At 51.7% G+C, this 22,121-nt stretch overlaps 1 protein-coding gene across 4 annotated transcripts; it reads right to left on the bottom strand.

Moving 5' to 3' along the window:
* Positions 1 to 12,202: 12,202 nt before the first annotated feature.
* Positions 12,203 to 21,799, bottom strand: LOC122368052 (paired amphipathic helix protein Sin3a-like). 4 transcript variants are annotated; one of them, XR_006254171.1, is made up of 6 exons: positions 21,724 to 21,758; positions 21,159 to 21,224; positions 15,609 to 15,974; positions 14,976 to 15,148; positions 13,717 to 13,913; positions 12,203 to 13,515 (listed from the first exon to the last, which is right to left on the bottom strand). XR_006254171.1 is itself a non-coding variant. In XM_043341668.1 (5 exons), the coding sequence occupies exons 1-4, from the start codon at positions 15,776 to 15,778 to the stop codon at positions 13,895 to 13,897; spliced, it is 258 nt and encodes an 85-aa protein (XP_043197603.1). In that variant the 5' UTR covers positions 15,779 to 15,793; the 3' UTR covers positions 12,203 to 13,515; positions 13,717 to 13,894. The 4 variants fall into 4 exon arrangements, 1 of the variants encoding a protein (XP_043197603.1); XR_006254172.1 differs by lacking the exon at positions 21,159 to 21,224 and having other exon boundaries at positions 21,724 to 21,799; XR_006254173.1 differs by lacking the exon at positions 21,159 to 21,224 and having other exon boundaries at positions 21,728 to 21,742.
* Between the last annotated feature and the right edge of the window lie 322 nt (positions 21,800 to 22,121).

The raw sequence follows: 22,121 nt of genomic DNA, 5'->3' as shown, positions 1-22,121 counted from the left end.
CTCCTGATCTGTCTCGCCCTCCACACTTGTCAGCGCCCTCCTGACCTGGCAGCGCCTATCGTATTATAGCGCCCTCTTCACCGTACAGTGCCCTCCTGACCTGTCGCCATCCTCCTCACTGTATAGCGGCCTCCTAACCATACAAAGCCCTCCAGACCGGCTCCCGCTACGTTCAGCGCCCTCCTTACAAGTCGGTGCCCTTTTCACCGTAGACGGCCCTCCTGACCTGTCGGCGCCCTCCTGACCGTACATTGCCTTCCTCACCTTGTCCGCGCCCTCCTCTTTATACAGTGTCCTCCTGACCTGTCAGCGCCCTCTTCACTCGTATAGTGCCCTTTTCATCGTACAGCATACTCCTCACCATGGGCGCCCTCCTGACCTGTCGGCGCTCTCCCCACCATACAGCGCCCTGCTGCCTTGTCGGCGCCCTCTTCACGGACAGCGTTCTCCAGATCTGTCGCAGCTCATCACCGTGCAGTGCCATCCTGACCTATCAGCGCCCTCGCCTGTCGGCGACATCTTCGCGTTCAGCGCCCTCCTGACCAGCCTGCGCCTTTTGCAACGCATAGCACCCTCATCACCATGCATCGCCCTCCCGACCAGTCAGCGTCGCCGTTCATCGTACAGCGCCCTCCTGACCTGTCGGCGCCCTCCTCACAACACACCGCCCTTCTGAGCGGTAAGCGTTCTCCTCACCATGCAGACAATGCAACACTTTACAATTAGGAAAGCGTTAAGTAGCCTTTGCTTAACCCTCGCCGGCACAGGCCATTTTGCGTCATTCGACGGCAGGGGGGCTGGTACGACCCCCCCCCCCTCGCACCTCTGACAGCTTCGTAACATGTTACGAAGGCACCAAAACTACTTCGTAAATGTTCAAATGGTTACTAAATTCGAAATCAGCTCCAAAAACTAGCCTAGAAACATGTAAAACTCGAAAAAGTGAACCGAGGTCAGCAAAGGTCAATGACCTGACCTGACCTTGGTGACCTTGACATCCACCCTAATGCATAAGAGCAACATCAAATCACATGTTTGAACATTTGAAACCACGAAAAGCTTGCAAACGCGCGGCTAATGCGAGCCGACATACGCCGAATCGCGATTCCGGCCAAACATGGTCTCGGAAAGTAGGTCACAGGTCAAAGGTCATTTGGGTCAGGGTCATGAAATTTTCAGGGTAGGTGTACAATTGATCAATGCGAAGGTACTGAAAGTTTCGTCACGATCAGTCGCTTTTTACGCGAGTTATTCGCGAAAAACCTTAGGGGGATTGCATCAACTCAACTCCCTGTGCCGGCGAGGGAGTGATTTTAGGCGCAAAGAAGTAATGAAGCAATTTCCGGAAAGTGAAAGGATCACAACGTTTCCAGCGTTTCCGGAACCTTTCCGGAAAGGAACTTGTTTACAACCGTGACCCTCAAAATCGTATTCAGGGCCAAACTTGCGGGGAAGGCCAGCTGACAAGTGTACGCTCCGGTGACGTCACGGGTAATGTTAAACAGTCGGGCGCCCGGCACATAGGAAAGCTCGGGATGACAGCCCCCTGCTACAAATCAAAGGAGGGCCCTGCTCCAACCTCCTCTATCTTGCCCTTGGAGGAGTTTAGATGTGTTAGGAAGTGGGACTGGAACAGACCCAAAGTGTGACGTCAGCGCGCTGGCAGCAGCTGGCAGTGGGCTTGGAAACACCCGGTTGTATCCCCAATCAAGATAATTCACTCATCCTTCGCATGTCTTTGCATTTGTCCACATAACATAACTTGGTGGACTTGGTGCCCACCGTGGGCACCAGGTTTACATAGCCTTGGTGCCCACGGTATATCGAGAACTTTTAGCTGCAGCCGGCGGCCAGAGCCTCAACAGTGAACAAGCCAAAAGTAGGCTTATCGTTTCCATCAATCTGTAAAAAAGTGGGTTTAAGCATGCAATACTTAAAGATAATAACATGAAATTAAGTACCTAAATAGTTCTCAAGAGACCTTGATGCTAATTGTCTTTTCTGGGATTTTCAGATTACCTCTAGAAAACCCTCTAGAATCCGGCATTTTTCAAAAACCTCCAGGAGCCCCGAAACGCTCCCTTAAAACCTCTAGATCTGGAGGTTTACCTCTAGACCTGGCAACACTGGGACTTGGCCCTCACGTTAATTCGTTTGGTGATTGCACATGGTGGCAGGCATGTGTACCAATTGTTCTCCCTAACCCTTCTTACAACTTTGACTAGCAAGTAGAAGCTGGCAAAATGCAAGGAGCTTACAAAGCATGCCTATATGTAGATAACTGAGGATGATTCTCTCAATTGAAGCATGATCCGCACTCAGCAGCTTCTTCTGTTCTGTTCCACAAACTAAAACTGAAATGCCTCAATTTTCCTCAAAATATATTCATTTATCACTCATAAACAACAAAAATATACATTAAGTAGGTACCAGGGCAATAAAAAACATACAAGTTACATATTTTTTCATGTACCGTCCTTTCACAGCAGCAATATGTAGAAACGCACCAAGACGTTCACGGAGAGCCCACCCATAACAAACTATAGTTGAAGCCGGGGCTCTGCTGCAGCAGCAGGGGAGACGTACAGGACACAGAGGTCATGTCACAACATCATGTTGTACAACCTGTTGTTCGAAAAAACAGATCAACATAGATCTTGAAAAACTGTAGGTAGCGCTTTCTTCAGTCACTTAGGTAGGTAAGCTTTCTCACAAGACGTTACATTAGATTGACCACTCTTGACAAAATAATCTGATTGAAACTTAGCTCTTGTGCCTGATGCACTTACATTTCAATTTATTGAAATAAAACACTCAAATTTACCCTTGAAAATTGTTGACATTTAAATGATAATAATCAAGATTTGATGATCAGCAAACAAGCTCAAGCTATTCAAATCACACCCAAATCAAAATAATAACTTTGGCAATGTTGATAACTCTTGCTGTCTTATTGAAAAGCAAATCTTCAATTTGTTCATATCCAAATTCAATGCCAAGCACTGAAATCTTGTTGCAAGGCCCTAAAAACAACAGACAAAAACAAAACAGACAAGGCCCGTCTTGTGGAAATCGACAGTGCGCTGCGGCGGCCTTGGCGAAATTTCCCAAGGCTGCTCTTTGTTTACATTTTAGTGATGGGCCAACTTGGCCGCCCAAGTACTTGTTTTGCGTGAGTAAGTACAATTTTGTCAATTTTGAAACGGCTATATCTCGCAAATTTTGGTACCGATTTACATTTTATGCATATATTTAGAATCGGCAGAGTCTGGGGAGTTCATTGATTGGAAATTTATGCCGATTCCTTTCAATTTTTAAACCCTGATAATCCCTTTAAAAAGCTCGACGCATCTTAGGCCTGGATGGTGCGTACATTCGTAGAACGGTCCGACGTCCGTGATCGAAGCTGTCTACTTTATATATACCAAAAGACGCCAAGACCGGTGCAATAACGGCGACCCGATCCCGTCTCTGGCGATTCTTAGACTCGTTAAGACCCAGGCCGAGTCTGACCCGTCTACTTTTAGGGAAACGGGGTGGGTGAATTGACAACCGAATACCGATGGTTAGAATTGATCCCGTCGTCGAGCGATGGTTGATTGACAGACAAACAACACATGTTGTAGTGGGCGGATATGCATCAGGGATAATGCCTGAACGCAGGCAAGCATAATTGGTCTGCCATATTGTTAAGGAATATAAAATCGTAACGGAGGTCCTTGAGGATATGATCTCTACCTACATAATTACTGTTAAACCCTCGGTCCCGGGCAACTCCGGGGAGCTGCAGTACCTATCCGGCGGCCACCTCGTCGACTCGCAGGTCCTGTGGGCTTCCGTGATGCTTCATTACTTCGCCCAGAGGCACGGGTAGAGCAGTAGGATGTGGGGTAAGGTGTATGTACGCCTCTTCATTGTAGGTACGACGTATACAGCGCCCAGTCCCGCCGAAGCTCGATAATCGACCGTGACATATTCTTAACTGGCGGATCCAGGAAGCGGTCTTGAACACATCGTGGGCATATACCCTAAAAAAAGGTTTCTGTGAATTAAAAAAATCGTCGGATTTCCATTCCTTGTGCACTACTGTGCAGTTCGATCAATAAACTTTTCCTCAGAAAAGTTGTGAAGTTTTCGTTTTATTCTCGTAAAACGATTTCGGACGCTGCCCCGGATGTGGGCCTGTGGGGGATAACATTTGTCCCCTTGGATCCGCCAGCGGGTTGCCCCACCCTGAGCTTACCTAAAAACGTTTTAAAATCCCACCAGAGAGCCGAATCCGATAACTCATCTCTGTCTGCCCGCTGCCCGTCTAAATTACTGCGCACCGTACGGCGCCCTGCCCCGTCGGAGCTCTGAAGTCTGAACCGACCGTGATATTTTTGGTTTTCCCCCATCCCAAGCTCCATTAGAAACGTTCTCTCTCCCCATCCAATTGCTCATGACGTCATTTCAAATTCAATACCTACCTCATCTGTCTGCCCGCCCATTCATTGCACACCTTACGGCGCCCGGCCCCGCCAGAAGGATCCTAGCGCGCTGAGTGGTTGCCTCCAGCCGCGTCATCGCGAGGCCCCGCGAGGCCCGCAAATGAATACATTGCGTGAATAGCCGTGTCGCCCCCCTGTTACTCAGGAAATGATGCACTTCAGAAGAGTATTGATGTTCGCTATTTTGGCATTCACATAACCCCAACGCTCTCCTGGAATGCCCACATCAAGATCATTATCCCGCGCCGGGCCGGGGGGGGGTGTTTGAACACCCCCCCCCCCCTGCGGTTTTTCGCAGATATTTCAAAAACGGCGGCGCGGAGCGCCGCCGTTTTTGGCACACCTGTTGGTACATCTTTTCCTCACATGTTATGAAAATTTCAGACCCAGGTCGCCTTAGGTCAGGTCACCAGGTCACGCCATGTGACCTCACCTCAGAAAAAATAAGAATGCTCGTCATAGCTACACCGATTGATCGATTGCCTTGAAACTTTCAGCGATTGATTAGAGCAACAGTATCTACAAAATGTATATCTCGGAATTTTTATATCGGTGACCTAAGGTCAGGTCAATTTTGCGGCCTCTCCATTATAAGTCAATGGGAGAAAATTGAAAAGCGTCTTTTTTTCACGAACGCCATTCTAGACACTCTCAAACATCGAGATGTAGGTAAAATTGACACACTGAAGCAGAAAATGGCAACTGTGACCCCTCGTTATGTCCCCGGGGTCATCTCAGGTCACGAACAGAATCTAACAGTTTTTCGCTAATAACTTCTGATAGAGGCGTCCTAGAGCGCTGAAAACGCCTTAGATGTGTTCGGCTCGACGTTGCGGATCGACTGATATGCAACATGACCTTTTCCGGTCAGGTCATGACCTTGACCTGAGGTCAAATTTTCAAGTTGACCTTTCAAGGTCAACTTATAGTTCACTCGACGCGTCTCGACGAGAGGAACAAGATGCTGGCAAAAGTAATGTCATGGCTCTTTTGAGTCAAAAGTTATCGCCGAAAAACCGATTTTCGTAAAAACGGCTATTTTTGGAGTTTTTGTCCTCTGGAGGCTAAACCTTTGACCTGAGGTCAAATCTGAGAACATTACCCAGAAAGGCCTGTAAAAGGGCTATCGAATGCGCTTTTCCGCGGCGCTGTAGCTCTATCGGTTCCCGAGATAGCCGTTGGCAGTTTCCAAAATGTTGAAATAGTCAACATTTTACCTTTGGTGACCTCTGGTGACCTGACCTTTGACCTGACCCAAAAAATGACCGAAGTGTTTTCGTCCTTATTTTGGACGTTCTTTCGATTGCCGCTTACCGCGTGTCGCTACGTGGCCCAGGAGCCGAGTTAGAAGGGGGGGGTGTTCAGACACCCCCCCCCCCCCCGGCCCGGCGCGGAATCTCAGAGCACCGGCCCGGCGCGGGTTATAGCAAAGGCATCGAGAACTATCAGCTTCGTTTCTCGGACACTGCACTCATGCCCGGCAAATGTGAAAATATTAGCATACAAATCCCTTGTTAGGCCTTTACTGGAGTGCGCTTCTATTATTTGGGACCCCTACACCAAGAAACACATAAATGCAATGGAAAGTGTACAAAGGCGGGCAGCCCGAGTTTGCACAGGGGACTTTCGAAAAACTAGCAGTGTAACGGAAATGCTTAAAAATTTAAACTGGCCACAACTGCAGAATAGGAGGCAGAAGACAAAAGTAACAATGCTACACAAAATCAAGCACAATGTCGTCGATTTGACCACCACTCGCCCACAAACATTACAAACAAATATACGGCATCCACTCAACTTCATAGAGCCACTCAGCTCAATACAAACATTCCAATATTCATTCTTTCCAAGCACAATACGACTGTGGAATCGCCTCCCAGACGAGTGCAAAGAAGCTTCGTCAATGACATCCTTTGCTTGACTACTTCCATATTGTTAGACTAGGTGACGCTAGATAGGAACTTACAATTGGCATGAAAGCTTCCGTACTGTTTGAATGGTGAATTTATATTTGTTATCTGTATTTTGTACTTGTACATTGCCTGTCAGCAATGCGTATGAAGCAAATGGTGATGTTTCTATGAATGTGCCAAGATTATGTACGACAACGATACGATCATCCCTGTTCGAACTGCTCAAACGATGTGCGACAATACTCTAAATGAGGTAATGCACAAATAAATCTGAGAATCTGAGAAGTTAGATGTAAGTGAGTTCTAATCTATAATCTAAGATTCGGAATCAGGTGAGCCCCTACGATTGGGACCAAACTTGGTCAGTGGATAGTACGTAACGTCCTGATAACGATGCACCCGAAATCTAGCTCGGCCCGCCATATTTACGAACTTACGGATGTTTCAATTTCAAGGTCATTCGGGAGAGCCCCTACGATTTCCGTCAAAATTTGTGTACGGACACTCTAGATGCTCCTCATTACGAATATCACAAAATTTAAGCTCGGCCCGCCATATTTACGAAGTTACGGAGGTTTGAATTTCAAGGTCATTTGGGTGAGCCCTGCGATTTCCATCAAAATTGGTATACGGACATATCACATCCTCCTGATTACAAATATTATAAAAGTTAAGCTCGGCCCGCCATATTTTTCAAGTTACGGAGTCACAAAGTTACGGAATTTCAAGGTCATTCGGAGAGCCCCTCCGATTTTCGTCAAAATTTGTATGCGGACACAATACATGCTCCTCATTACGAATATCGTAAAAGCTAAGCTCGGCTCGCACTATTTCAAAAGTTAATGAGGTTTGAAACTCACTGAAATTCAAACCTCAGTAACTTTTAAAATAGTGCGGGCCGAGCCTAATTTTTACGATATTCGTAATGAGGAACATGTAATGTGTCCGCATACAAATTTTGACGAAAATCGGAGGGGCTCTCCGAATGACCTTGAAATTCCGTAACTTTGTGACTCCGTAACTTGAAAAATATGGCGGGCCGAGCTTAACTTTTATATTAGTAATGAAGAGGATGTAATATGTCCGTATACCAATTTTGACGGAAATCGCAGGGGCTCACCCAAATGACCTCGAAATTCAAACCTCCGTAACTTCGTAAACATGGCGGGCCGAGCTTAAATTTTGTGATATTCGTAATGGGGAGCATCTAGAGTGTCCGTACACAAATTTTGACGGAAATCGTAGGGGCTCTCCCGAATGACCTTGAAATTCAAACATCCGTAACTTCGTAAATATGGCGGGCCGAGCTTAGATTTCGGGTGCATCGTAATCAGGACGTTACATACTATCCACTGACCAAGTTTGGTCCAAATCGCAGGGGCTCACCTGATTCCGAATCTTAGATTATAGATTAGGATTCACTTACATCTAACTTGACCGTGAATCCATGCTGATGATCCCTGTAAACACACTTCCCTGTAAACACAGACTTTCTCCCTGTCTTCTTCAGTTAATATAGAACAGCAAAACAATATCTATTATCTAACCTGACCTGGTATCAAGGCCGTATAAGAGCCTGGCATCAATTCCCAGAAGCCAGACAAGAGATGCTGGTTGGAAAAACGAGGACGACAGCTGGCACATTCCCCCCTGTATCCACTCCCGTCTCCCAGTACCCCAGGCCCAGACCAGGCCTAACCAAGCCTAAACCTAGGTGTATAACTAAACGGGTGCTGACGCTAAGGCTTTACCCCGAAGAAATCATGACCGACATCATCATCTGACCTAACCTTGCCAAAAACCTACAGCCTACAACCTTCAACATTAGCTGCGTTTACATAGGGATAGTTGCAAGCCTCTAGCTCTGTCCGTGATGTTTAATTGAGGGACGTAGCCAAGGGGTGGCCATGGGGGTCTTGAAAGTGGAAAAAAACATAAAATAAAATAACAAAATAAAAAACAACAGCTGCACCACACCCCCAAAAATAGTGGGCCAAATCCTAGGAGTTTTCCTTTTTAGAAGGTGTACCCTACGCCGCAACCTGAGGACCCTCCCTGAGCAAAATTCTGGCTACGTGCCTGGTTGCGTAACCTCCCAATGATGCTTCACAATTTACAAAATAATCTCATCTAAATATACGAGAAGTACTGCATCAAAATTATCACAGAAATAATGAGCTATAGCCTCGACAAAAATGCCATGTAACAGGGCATGTTCAGGAAATTCCAGACATAGGCCGGCGGAATGGGGGGGGGGACACCGGGGCACCATGCCCACCTTTGATTTTGGCATTTTATCATAAGCCCTATGGGCATTGCATGGAAAGAATGAGCCCAAAAGTCGGCAATACCCCCCCCCCTCTAATTGAAGGTGTTCCGCCGCCACTGTTTCCGGAATGCCAGGACACCCTGGCAGTGTTTCACGGACGCTGGTACCACTCATAGGCGGCGGAACGATTTGAGACAAGGGGGGGGGGGGCACCAGCTCAAGGAGCCAAACCTAGGGTACCCCCAAATCCTGTTTTCTCATCGGATTTAGGCCACTTATTTTTCGTCACAGCCCTGACACGATGATTTTTTATTTTTTTTTATTTTTTTACTAAACGAAAATGGCAGTTCACCCCCGTATGTGTGGCTAACTTTAAGCTGATCCTCTAGTACCTATGTGTTTGTCTCTTCCTTATTGTCGTTTGATAAATTCCATTTATCCTACATGTATCAAATTCCCAAGAAGCCATCGCAGTACTTATCAGTGGCGAATCCCAGGGGGGAGGTCACATGGGTCATGACTTAGGGTCTGGGGTCACCACATGCCTGCAAGGAGCACCACAGGCCTGACAGCCGACAGGGGCACCACAGGCCCGCCAGGGGTAACACAGGCCTAGCAGGGGCACCACGGGCCTGTCAGTGGCACCACAGGCCTGTCAGGAGCACCATCGGCCTAGCAAAAGCACTACAGGTCTTCCAGGGGCACCAAAGACCTGCCAGGGGCACCAGAGGCCTGCCAGGGGCACTATCGGCTTCGCAGGGGAACCATGGGCCTGTCAAGGGCACCACAAATCTGTTGTTGGCACTTTAGGATTGTCAGGGGCACCACAAACCTGTCAAGGGCACCTGTGTTCTAACAGGGGCACCAAAGGCTCGCCAGGGGCACCACAGACCTGCCAAGGCCCAGGGACACCACAGGCCTAGCAAGGACACCACAGGCTTGCCTGTCAGGGGCACCACGAGCCTGTCAGGGCCCATGGGCACCTAAGTCATGTCAGGGCCCACCGTAGGCTTGTCAGGGGGCAGGGTAGGTAGGTACAGTCCACAGCAGAAGTAATGTGTGGTTTCAGTCATGGGTATGTACTGCTTCTGAAGCTTAGGAACCATTAGCCAGACTACAATCAAACTTTTAATGTAGCTTATATGTATCGTCACCCTTGCAGCTGCAACTTTAGCTATTGAGTATTGACATCTTCTTTTCAATCACTCCGCATTAAACAATAGCCAGTCAAAGCCAACCGTTGAGATTGGTAAAACCCTACATTACTTTAGCGGTGGGCTGTACCAGTCTTTCCAGGGGCACCAGCGGCCTAGCAGGGGCACCAGTCATCACATGACTAACCAAAGGTAAAGAAAATAAAAAAAAAAACTGAAAATAAGGCACTACCAAAATTAAGTGGCCGAAATCCGTTGAGGTTTTAATTTTGGGTATAGGCAGTGGTCGATAAAACTTCCAACGTACCAACGCTCGTTGGAGCAAGATATTAGCAATACTTGGAAGAGCTGGAGACAGTCCGCCCGTCTACATGGATGCTTCCTTACGCCTAAAATACAGCATTGTTAAAATACAGCCTCGTACGGCGCCGCGGCTGCGGGTCGCCGTCAGCTGTAGGCCGTCACCGACTGTTATACTCTCGCGGAGTCTTAAAAGAACCGATTTTACTATGTTGAATCTCGACCTCGCACACACCGATTGGGACGCTGTTTTCTCCACGCCAGCTGTCACCGATAAGTGGAGCAACTTCTTGACGACTTTCTTACCCGTTCTGAACGCCCACGCTCCCATCAGAGCCGTCAAGATCCGGAACCCTACTGCCCCTTTCGTGTCCGACGCCACTAAGGATTTGATGTGTCGCCGTCGGGGGGCGCTAGCGCGGTACGGGCACGGCTCGAGCGAATACCGCAACGCGAACAGGGCGGTACGCAGCGCTATCCGGCGTGACAGCCGTGATGACGTGGAGCGGCGCATTCGGGAGAGTGGGCGCCGGGGCATGTGACGCATTATCAGACCGTACGTGGGTAGTAGGCGGGGGTCGCGTGCTGTGCCCAGCACATCGGCGGACCACCTGAATGATTATTTTGTCAGTGTCGGACCGCGAGTAGCTGCCGAGGTACGCGGGTCGGGTGATCTGCCGACCGCCCCTTGCCGTTTGCCGCGTGTGGGCGCCTGTGCGTTCGTGCTGGCGCCGTTGTCGCTGTCAGAGCTGCGTGCTGTCGTCTTCGGACTTAGCAGCTCGTCGGCCTGTGGCGAGGACGGTGTCAGTATTCACGTGCTCCGTGCGTGTTTTGAGTCGATCGGTGAGGTGCTCCTACATTTGCTCAACTCCAGCATTACCCACGTTTATATACTTAGCTTCAAATTCAGATTCAGATTGCAGATTCATATTCGATGGAAAAAATGATAAAAACGGACCCCTTAGAATCTCACCAAATTTACACCAGCCACTCAGCATGACCTGGTCATCACAGAATAAAATTATCTAAGCTCGGCAAGCCCTGGGGGCTGAGATATTAGGGGTCAAAGTTCAAGGTCATTGAGGGCGGACCCCTCAGAATTACCTCAAAATTTGCACACAGATGCAAATTGACATGCTGAGCACGATGGGCATAAAATCTAAGCCCGGCAAGCCCTGACCTAGAAGTTAGGTCAGGTCAAAGGTTGCAGCCACGTGGAGGTCACGTGACCCATTTTAAAGCGGACCCCTCAGATTTTGATGAATTTTTGTGAACTGATACATCTAGACACCCTCATTAATATCCTAAATTATCTAAGTTCGGCAAGCTCTGGGGGCTGAGATATGAGGGGTCAAAGGTCAAGGTCATTTGAGAGCGGACCCCTTCAATTTTTGTTAAAACGTAAATCACCCCTCAACTTTGTCTTCTGAATTTAATGGTAAAAATTTCTAAGCTCGGCAAGCCTTAGAAAAGCCAGAATGAATATTTAGAAAACGAGCATTTTTATTCCAATATGGCTGACAGGTAGGTATTGTGGCGCATCAATGACATAATTGACGCGTAAAATGTAAACAAACTGCATGCTTCCAAATGAAGCAATTCCTTTACAAATCGATCGATTTTACTATTTCCTTCATAGATAGTGGCCGTTTTATGTCTATTGATGGATTACGAGTCTACGACCTCATACCTATCTTCACAACGGGCCAGTGACCCCTGATATAAGCCCTTGGTGGATGAATGACCTCTAACCTTTTCCAGTACCTACAGGTCACACACATCCGACCTATCCCCGAAGATCGCTAACCATAGGTGTCACTTCAACAGCTCTCACATCTCCTAACTCAGATCTGACCTGAACTGAGATGAATGACGCGTCACGGGTCTCTGACCTCCGTCATGTGGGTCATTGACCTTTGACGTACCCAGAAAGGAATCACTTACCTGACATGTTAAAAGGACCAGTGACCTCTGAGTTGTCTGAACTCTCGCCCGTGTGCGGTGTGCGGGTGAAGGTGCCGGAGGTACGTTGGAACCCCGCCCGCCGCCGTTCGGGCCCCTGATGGGAGTTAGAGCTTCGCGGAAAAACGAGTGTATTGCGAGCGTTACGAGTTATCTTAGGATAACCAGTTTTAGTCCTGGGTCAGTGACCTCAGTTGACCTCGTATGACCTGCACACCAATATGACCTGCTTTCACATACGTCACAGACATTTTTCCATAAAGATGACTCAGTCGTTTTCATCTCATTGTCACTTTGTAGGTCGCACCATTTATTGATGAACCAAGTTAGATAACCCGACGACTTCACGTGAGGATACATAGTAACATGTCACAATCGGCATTAAGCAGCCTCGCCTCGGCAAACACTGACGAATAGAAAACACTCCCCAGTCCCCACGCCTCCGCCAGTGATAATAAAGCCTACAAAACGTTAACTGGTCAACTCCGAGCAGTCGCGCAGCACTAGTCAATCAATGAGTACATTGCGACGCCGTCAACATGGGCGGGTCCCGTGGTGGACAGTGTCAAGTCGTGCTTAGCTACGATACGTAACATAAGATACGGCCGCGCCCGCACAGATCACCCGCGCCGTACGGCCCCAAACACGACCACGAGGCGACGGCGACGGCGAGGTGCCGTCTCACCGGGCTGGCCAGCAGACTGAGGCAGCTGGCGCACGGCAGCGTACCGTGCTCATATTGCGCCGGCACCACGCCGATGGCACCTCGCAACACGAGCTGAACAGCTCCGTCCGGTACTCGAGCACCTTGCGGCTGTCGCGGTAGCGTTTGAACACATTAAGTGGGTTCATGTCCTCTGTTGTTGTTGTTGTTGTTTCCCTCCAGCCCTAGGGCGTATCCTGCCGGCTCTGGAGGGGGACGAAGGCGGCACCCAGGGCCGCTACTGCGTCGATGCTGCGCAGGTCCTCGTGGGTCGGGTGTATAACCGACCCACGAGCACTGTTAGTTCCGAGCACTCGGAACCGGCAGTTGCACCAGGGCGGGACACCGCATCAGCGCGTGGGCCGAGGTGTCTGCTTCCTCACGACAGAGCCCACACCGGCAGTTGGCGATACCAGCCGTCGGGCCAGGCCGCTCTGGTCCTCGCACGCGCCAGCCTTGCCGCTGCTCTCTGGATCGTTCTGGTGTCCAGTGGTGTGTGTCTGAGTTCTGGTCCAGGGCGGAGGTCTCCTCCGCCAGGGTGTCTGCCCTCTCATTTCCAGGAAGGCCGCAATGCGAGGGGACCCACTGGAGGTGAATGGGTCGTCCCGCGGACGACGGCGGCTGGTTGTACGAGTGGTGCGCGGTGACGTGGTGGCCCCCGACGCCGGCCGCCGCCGCACAGCGTGCGACAGGATGTTGTTGCCTGTTGGTGCCATACCTACTCCTGTGGCAAGCAACAGAATCAGAGCGTCAGCAGGGGCGCATGTGATCAACAACGCTGGATATTCGCATATTATTTCAACAGACAAAGAAAAAAAAAACAGCACAGGAGAAGAATGAATAGCAACCATAGCAGCCCTTTCCCTGACGTCCACACGCATGTAGTTGGATTCACCCTATCTGAAGGGTCAGGCCGCCAGCTCACCTCGGTGGGCGGCTGGTGACTCGGTTTGGGCGGCGCGCCGGGCGCCGTCGGCAGCGGCGGTGGCGGTGGCTGCTGCTGCTGGGGCTGCGGCGGCGGCGTCGGTACCACTGTGTCCGAGTAGGTCTGGAAGCCGCCAGTGGGCGTGTGCACCGCGCTGTGGTCACCTAGCCCGGCGCCATCATCGAGACGTGTAGGTACTGCCGGCGAGAGCATGCCAATCAGCGTCATGATGGTTGTATGAGCAGTGGCGAAACGAAGCTTAAAGGAAATAGTTCACTTTCACGAAATTATTTTTTTTGCAACAATTTATTATTTTTTATGTTCAAAATAATCAGCAAAGAAAATAAAACCTTTTTATAACAAAAGATTTTTTTTCTATATTTTGATATAGGAAGAACTTTTCAGTTTCTGTAAGGCACAAGCGATCCAGTATGAAAAGAGCATGGGTCCCGAAAATTCTTCAGAAACAGAGAAATTATCGCAGCCACCGGCATTTGGGCGATCTGCTCGATCTGATAATGTTCCCCTGAATGTCCTAATTGATCAGTACGAGAATTTCTCTAGAGTTCTCGTAGATAATTTATCTAGTTTCTGAAGAATTTTCGGGACCCATGCTCTTTTCATACTGGATGGAAATATATGCAAGGCACACATCCTCAACGCAAGACACCTTTTTCGGGACGAGAAATAGAATATCTTTGCCTAGGGTGATCGTTGGGCTGTAAAAGCTCCTGATTTGTGCTAGTCTCAGCGCAAGTAACAAAACTGCTATTCCAGTTCAAAACCCATGTTAAAAAGTGAACTATTTCCTTTAAGTAATGAACAATACGGGGTCAGTTAATCAGGCCATATGAAACTCAGCAGAACTAGAATTTGCATTTCCCTACAAGATACAAAAATAAAACAGCTTTAAAACATAATTTTCATCAAAAGTCACTACAAACAGGTACACAAAACTACCATTAAATCGAACATCTCAACAAAACTCAGTTTAGATGACTATATTGCGCTAAAAAATGACTATATTAGATTGACTATATGTACAGAGAGAAACGGGAGTCAGACACTCGACAGGGGACAGCGGCGGCTGCAGGACAGGGAACGGCAGCGCTCGCCGCTTGGTCAAATTAAACGTGCTCAAAATTGCGTAAGGTGACGTTCGTTTTTGCAGACGATACAAATAGCAAATAAGTAAAGTTGAGAATATGTAAGAGCAAGAACAGCATAAGTATGACATAAGACAGCCAGCTTTAACTTACTTTTGCGCCTTGAACTCCTTCATTATATCGAGGAAGTCGTTGTGGACCTGTGGGTTGTTCTGGAACTTGGACTTGACCTGGTTCTGGTAGGAGAGCACGTCTTCCACCTTGAGTCGGTGGTAGCTGGGCTGAACAGCGCCGGCATCGGCGTCGGCGGCGGCGGCTTCCCGTCGCTGTCTCGGCACCCATCACCATGGCGGCTGCCGTCATATTCGGCTGGTGGGCGATCGGCCCGGTCGTCTGCCTGACAGGAGGTACGGTACATACGGGTCGGAAGCGGTTAGAGGAGAAGACAGCGTCAGGTAGGGCGGTTGGGAGGACGAGGGTCGCTCGAACAGTGCAGGATTCATGTTTCGGTTTTATCCGAATAAGCCATCGGTTCCGCAATTTGGCCAAAAAAGCTGCAGACAGAATGCATGAATATCCAGACATTCACCGGATCAACCAGTTACATATCTGAGTCTGCTTCAACACTCAAGCAAAGCCGCATATCCCACAGCATTACAAAATAAGCATGAGTGTGGGATTGGGGCCCAGACCAACTAGGGACCACGTCCGATCCTTCAGTCTTGGGCGGGACTCTTTTCAGCGCGCTGACACTGTGAAGTAGCCGAGTCGGCCGCCGGGACTCACCTGGGGCGCAGAGGAGTGCGGCACCGGCCCAGCGGCGGTAGAGGCCGGTTCTTCGCTGGCGCCGGCAGAGTACTGCAACGAGCCACCGCCGCCTTCACTCTTCACCTAGAGGTTCTCGCCGTAGGCAGCGTGCACCGGATAGGCGCCGAGGCCCGCCGCCAGCGACCCATGCTGGTTCTACATGATGACGTCTAAGGCGCCGTCAGCCGCGCCAGGCTCGGCTGGGCGGCCAGACTGGGCGACGAGAAGGGGCGTCTCGGCGGGAGAGCGGCGCACCGGCGGCACCACGCAAACCACGGCTGACGAACCGTCACTACTCTCCGGCGACTCCTGGCGCTTCATCACATTCTCGACACGGCACAGAAACTGCGGGCACACGGACACATACCGACCACACGTCAGCCGTCCGGCGCCGCCGCTCTACCGACCACGGACACCTGAGCTGACTGACAAGGAGCTCAGAGGGCAGGGCAGGGCAGGGCAGGGCAGGGCAGGGCAGGGCAGGGCAGGGCAGGGCAGGGCAGGGCAGGGCAGGGCAGGGCAGGGCAGGGCAGGGCAGGGCAGGGCAGGGCAGGGCAGGGCAGGGCAGGGCAGGGCAGGGCAGGGCAGGGCAGGGCAGGGCAGGGCAGGGCAGGGCAGGGCAGGGCAGGGCAGGGCAGGGCAGGGCAGGGCAGGGCAGGGCAGGGCAGGGCAGGGCAGGGCAGGGCAGGGCAGGGCAGGGCAGGGCAGGGCAGGGCAGGGCAGGGCAGGGCAGGGCAGGGCAGTGAGAGGCGGCGAGATGCAGTGAGAGACAGTGAGAAGCGGTGAGAGGCAGTGAGAGGCAATGAGAGACAGTCAGTGAGCAGAGGCAGGCAGTGAGAGGCAGGGCATGAGGCGGTGAGAGGCAGTGAGCAAAGGAAGGCAGTCAGAGGCAGTGACAGGCGGTGAGAGGCAGTCAGTGAGCAGAGGCAGGCAGTCAGAGGCAGTGACAGGCGGTGAGAGGCAGTCAGTGAGCAGAGGCAGGCAGTCAGAGGCAGGACAGGAGGCAGTGAGAGGCGGTGAGAGGCAGTGAGAGGCGATGGGAGGCAGTCAGTGAGCAGAGGTAGGCAGTCAGAGGCAGTGACAGGCGGTGAGAGGCAGTCAGTGAGCAGAGGCAGGCAGTCAGAGGCAGTGACAGGCGGTGAGAGGCAGTCAGTGAGCAGAGGCAGGCAGTCAGAGGCAGGACAGGAGGCAGTGAGAGGCGGTGAGAGGCAGTGAGAGGCGATGGGAGGCAGTCAGTGAGCAGAGGTAGGCAGTCAGAGGCAGGGAAGGAGGCAGTGAGAAGAGGTGAGAGGCAGTGAGAGGCAGAGAGAGGCGGCGAGAGGCGGTGAGAGGCAGTGAGAGGAGGTGAGAGGCAGTCCGTGAGCAGAGGAAGGCAGTGAGAGGCAGTGAGAGCCGAGAGGCGGTGAGAGGCAGTAGAGGCGATGAGAGGCAGTCAGTGAGCAGAGGTAGGCAGTCAGAGGCAGGGCAGGAGGCAGTGAGAGGCAGTGAGAGGTGGTGAGAGGCAGTGACATGCAGTGAGAGGCGGTGAGAGGCGATGAGAGGTTGTGACATGCAGTAAGAGGCGGTGAGAGGCAGTAGAGGCGGTGAGAGGCAGTCAATGAGCAGAGGCAGGCAGTCTGAGGCAGGGCAGGAGGCAGTGAGAGGCGGTGAGAGGCAGTGAGAGGCGGCGAGAGGTGGTGAGAGGTAGTGACATGCAGTGAGAGGCAGTGAGAGGCGGTGAAAAGCAGTGAGAGGCAGGGAGAAGAAGTGAGAGGCAGTGAGAGGCAGTGAGAGGCGGTGAGAGGCAGTGAGAGGCAGTAGAAGCGGTGAGAGGCAGTCAGTGAGCAGAGCCAGGCAGTCAGAGGCAGGGCAGGAGGCAGTGAGAGGCGGTGAGAGGCAGTGAGAGGTGGTGAGAGGTAGTAGAGGCGGCGAGAGGCAGTCAGTGAGCAGAGGCAGGCAGTCAGAGGCAGGGCAGGAGGCAGTGAGAGGCGGTCAGAGGCAGTGAGAGGCGGTCAGAGGCAGTGAGAGGCGGCGAGAGGTGGTGAGAGGTAGTGACATGCAGTGAGAGGCGGTGAGAAGCAGTGAGAGGCAGTGAGAAGAAGTTAGAGGCAGTGAGAGGAAGTTAGAGGCAGTGAGAGGCAGTGAGAGGCGGCGAGAGGCAGTGAGAGGCAGTAGAAGCGGTGAGAGGCAGTCAGTGAGCAGAGCCAGGCAGTCAGAGGCAGGGCAGGAGGCAGTGAGAGGCGGTGAGAGGCAGTGAGAGGCGGTGAGAGGCAGTGAGAGACAATGAGAGGCGGTGAGAGGCGGTGAGAGGAAGTAAGAGGCAGTGAGAGGCAGTAGAGGCAATGAGAGTCAGTGAGCAGAGGTAGGCAGTCAGAGGCAGGGCAGGAGGCAGTGAGAGGCAGTGAGAGGTGGTGAGAGGCAGTGAGAGGCGGCGAGAGGTGGTGAGAGGCAGTGACATGCAGTGAGAGGCAGTGAGAGGCGGTGAGAGGCAGTAGAGGCGGTGAGAGGCAGTCAGTGAGCAGATTCAGGCAATCAGAAGCAGGGCAGGAGGCAGTGAGAGGCGGTGAGAGGCAGTGAGAGGCGGCGAGAGGTGGTGAGAGGTAGTGACATGCAGTGAGAGGCAGTGAGAGGTGGTGAGAGGCAGTGACATGCAGTGAGAGGCGGTGAGAGGCGTTGAGAGGCGGCGAGAGGTGGTGAGAGGTAGTCACTGAGCAGAGGTAGGCAGTCAGAGGCAGGGCAGGAGGCAGTGAGAGGCAGTGAGAGGTGGTGAGAGGCAGTGAGAGGCGGCGAGAGGTGGTGAGAGGCAGTGACATGCAGTGAGAGGCGGTGAGAGGCAGTGAGAGACAATGAGAGGCGGTGAGAGGAAGTTAGAGGCAGTGAGAGGCGGCGAGAGGCAGTGAGAGGCAGTAGAAGCGGTGAGAGGCAGTCAGTGAGCAGAGCCAGGCAGTCAGAGGCAGGGCAGGAGGCAGTGAGAGGCAGTGAGAGGCGGTGAGAGGCAGTGAGAGACAATGAGAGGCGGTGAGAGGCGGTGAGAGGAAGTAAGAGGCAGTGAGAGGCAGTAGAGGCGATGAGAGTCAGTGAGCAGAGGTAGGCAGTCAGAGGCAGGGCAGGAGGCAGTGAGAGGCAGTGAGAGGTGGTGAGAGGCAGTGAGAGGCGGCGAGAGGTGGTGAGAGGCAGTGACATGCAGTGAGAGGCAGTGAGAGGCGGTGAGAGGCAGTGAGAGGCAGTAGAGGCGGTGAGAGGCAGTCAGTGAGCAGATTCAGGCAATCAGAAGCAGGGCAGGAGGCAGTGAGAGGCGGTGAGAGGCAGTGAGAGGCGGCGAGAGGTGGTGAGAGGCAGTGACATGCAGTGAGAGGCGGTGAGAGGCAGTGAGAGACAATGAGAGGCGGTGAGAGGAAGTAAGAGGCAGTGAGAGGCAGTGAGAGGCGGTGAGAGGCAGTGAGACAATGAGAGGCGGTGAGAGGCGGTTGGAAGCGGTGGGAGGCGGTGGGAGGCGGTGAGAGGCTGTGAAATGCAGTGAGAGGCGGCGAGAGGCAGTGAGAGGCGTTGAGAGGAAGTCAGTGAGCAGAGGCAGGCAGTCAGAGGCAGGGAAGGAGGCAGTGAGAAGAGGTGAGAGGCAGTGAGAGGCGGCGAGAGGCAGAGAGAGGCGGCGAGAGGCAGTGACATGCAGTGAGAGGCAGTGAGAGGCGGTGAGAGACAGTGAGAGGCAGTAGAGGCGGTGAGAGGCAGTCAGTGAGCAGATTCAGGCAGTCAGAAGCAGGGCAGGAGGCAGTGAGAGGCGGTGAGAGGCAGTGAGAGGCGGCGAGAGGTGGTGAGAGGTAGTGACATGCAGTGAGAGGCAGTGAGAGGTGGTGAGAGGCAGTGACATGCAGTGAGAGGCGGTGAGAGGCGGCGAGAGGCAGTGGGAGGCGATGAGAGGTTGTGACATGCAGTAAGAGGCGGTGAGAGGCAGTAGAGGCGGTGAGAGGCAGTCAGTGAGCAGAGGCAGGCAGTCAGAGGCAGGACAGGAGGCAGTGAGAGGCGGTGAGAGGCAGTGAGAGGCGGCGAGAGGTGGTGAGAGGTAGTGACATGCGGTGAGAGGCGGTGAGAGGCAGTGAGAGACAATGAGAGGCGGTGAGAGGCGGTGAGAGGAAGTAAGAGGCAGTGAGAGGCAGTGAGAGGCGGTGAGAGGCAGTGAGACAATGAGAGGCGGTGAGAGGCGGTTGGAAGCGGTGGGAGGCGGTGGGAGGTGGTGAGAGGCTGTGACATGCAGTGAGAGGCGGCGAGAGCAGTGCCCCAAAATATTTCGATTTGGGTGGGAAACAACATCCAAATAAAAATTATTTTGCACTCTCATCTCTAATATCTAAGAGCAATTTTCCACTCCCAGCTTTACTGAGAATAAGCATTTGCGTTGGTCATTTTGCATATTACATTTTACCTCATTATATATAAATGTATGCCATTGATCTCTTTTCCACTCTTTTTGGGCCTTACCTGACTGGAGAATTTTCCACTCTTATCCCCTTTTTGGAGAGGAATTTTCCCTCTGACACCCAAGCCAAAACACAATTTTGGGACACTGGGCGAGAGGCAGTGAGAGGCGGTGAGAGGAAGTCAGTGAGCAGAGGCAGGCAGTCAGAGGCAGGGAAGGAGGCAGTGAGAGGCAGTGAGAGGTGGTGAGAGGCAGTGAGAGGCGGCGAGAGGTGGTGAGAGGCAGTGACATGCAGTGAGAGGCAGTGAGAGGAAGTTAGAGGCAATGAGAGGCGGTGAGAGGTAGTGAGAGGCGGTGAGAGGCAGTCAGTGAGCAGAGGCAGGCAGTCAGAGGCAGGGCAGGAGGCAGTGAGAGGCGGTGAGAGGCGGCGAGAGGTGGTGGGAGGTAGTGACATGCAGTGAGAGGCAGTGAGAGGCGGTGAGAAGCAGTGAGAGGCAGTGAGAGGTGGTGAGTGGCGATGAGAGGCGGTGAGGGGCGGTGAGAGGCGGTGAGAGGAAGTCAGTGAGCAGAGGCAGGTAGTCAGAGGCAGGGAAGGAGGCAGTGAGAAGAGGTGAGAGGCGGCGAGAGGCGGTGAGAGGCAGTGACATGCAGTGAGAGGCAGTGAGAGGAAGTTAGAGGCAATGAGAGGCAGTGAGAGGCAGTGAGAGGCAGTGAGAGGCGGTGAGAGGCAGTAGAGGCAGTCAGTGAGCAGAGGCAGGCAGTCAGAGGCAGGGCAGGAGGAAGTGAGAGGCGGTGAGAGCCGGTGGGAGGCAGTGAGAGGCAGTGAGAGGCAGTCAGTGAGCAGAGGAAGGCAGGGGTTACATAACACCTGGAGTTACAGCATCCATATGAAAAACTCATACAAAAATTATGTGTGAATCAAGATTATTTGACAAAAGCTGCTCATCTTTATCAACTACCTACTTTGCGGGCTGGTACAGTTTGTTATATGTCACATCACCCTAGGCCCTCTTAAAGCTAGTTAGGTCAGGTACGGTCGCAACATTTTCTGCGAGGCCATTCCAGATGACGATGAGAATACATTGGGTGGAGAAAGATTGTAGACGAACATCTGGTGTAGCATGTGGCACGCATACCTTGTGACAATAGCCTTGAGTACAGTTCCAAAATTGGATAGTCTGCACATAGGAGCCTTCCTGCAACTGAATACAGAGGGGTGTTCGCGGGCATCGTAAACTGCTGAGTTCACTGTGTGTGGTATGTACAGCAAGCTTAGGGGTAGGGGAAGGGTAACCGGTTCTGATGTCACAGCTGCATGCCATGCGGTGGACGGCCTGTGGCCAGTCCCGACCGGCCACAGCGGTTGCTGTGTGCGGTGACGGAAGAATGGCTTAGGGACGCAGTGGGCGGAGCTTAGAGCTTGTGTATGGTCCGACTGCACACAGGGCCCGTGAACAGCCCTCAGATAGGTCATAGGTATGCAAAGGTTTCAAAAGTACCTATAATAATCAGCTAGCATAAAAACTCATTCTAAGAATTGTGGCTGATAACCCTGATTCTGAAGCCACGCCCATTCCATGGATCACACACATCATATCACCTTCACCTTAACTTTCACACCACGGCATGTTATATCAATATGTTATATGTATATACCTACACTCAAGGCCCTATATACCCTTACCCAAGATTTACCCTTACCTACACCATGGAACCCATGGGCCTACACTACAAAATAAAATGAATATGGCGCGGTGCCTATTTACACGCGTCAATTATGTCATTGATGCGCCACAATACCTACCTGTCAGCCATATTGGAAAACAAATGCTCGTTTTTCTAAATACTCATTCTGGCTTTTCTAAGGCTTGCCGAGCTAAGAAAATTTTACCATTAAATTCAGAAGACAAAGTTGAGGGGTAATTTGAATTTTAACAAAAATTGAAGGGGTCCGCTCTCAAATGACCTTGACCTTTGACCCCTCATATCTCAGCCCCCAGAGCTTGCCGAACTTAGATAATTTGGGATATTAATAAGGGTGTCTAGATGCACTAGCTCACAAAATTTCATTAAAATCTGAGGGGTCCGCTTTAAAATGG

This window comes from Amphibalanus amphitrite, unplaced genomic scaffold (genome assembly GCF_019059575.1).
Source record: "Amphibalanus amphitrite isolate SeventyFive unplaced genomic scaffold, NRLGWU_Aamphi_draft 000918F_arrow, whole genome shotgun sequence".
NCBI lineage: Eukaryota > Metazoa > Arthropoda > Thecostraca > Balanomorpha > Balanidae > Amphibalanus > Amphibalanus amphitrite.
Note: the sequence above shows the minus strand (reverse complement) of the source record. Positions and strands in the feature narration are given on the sequence as shown.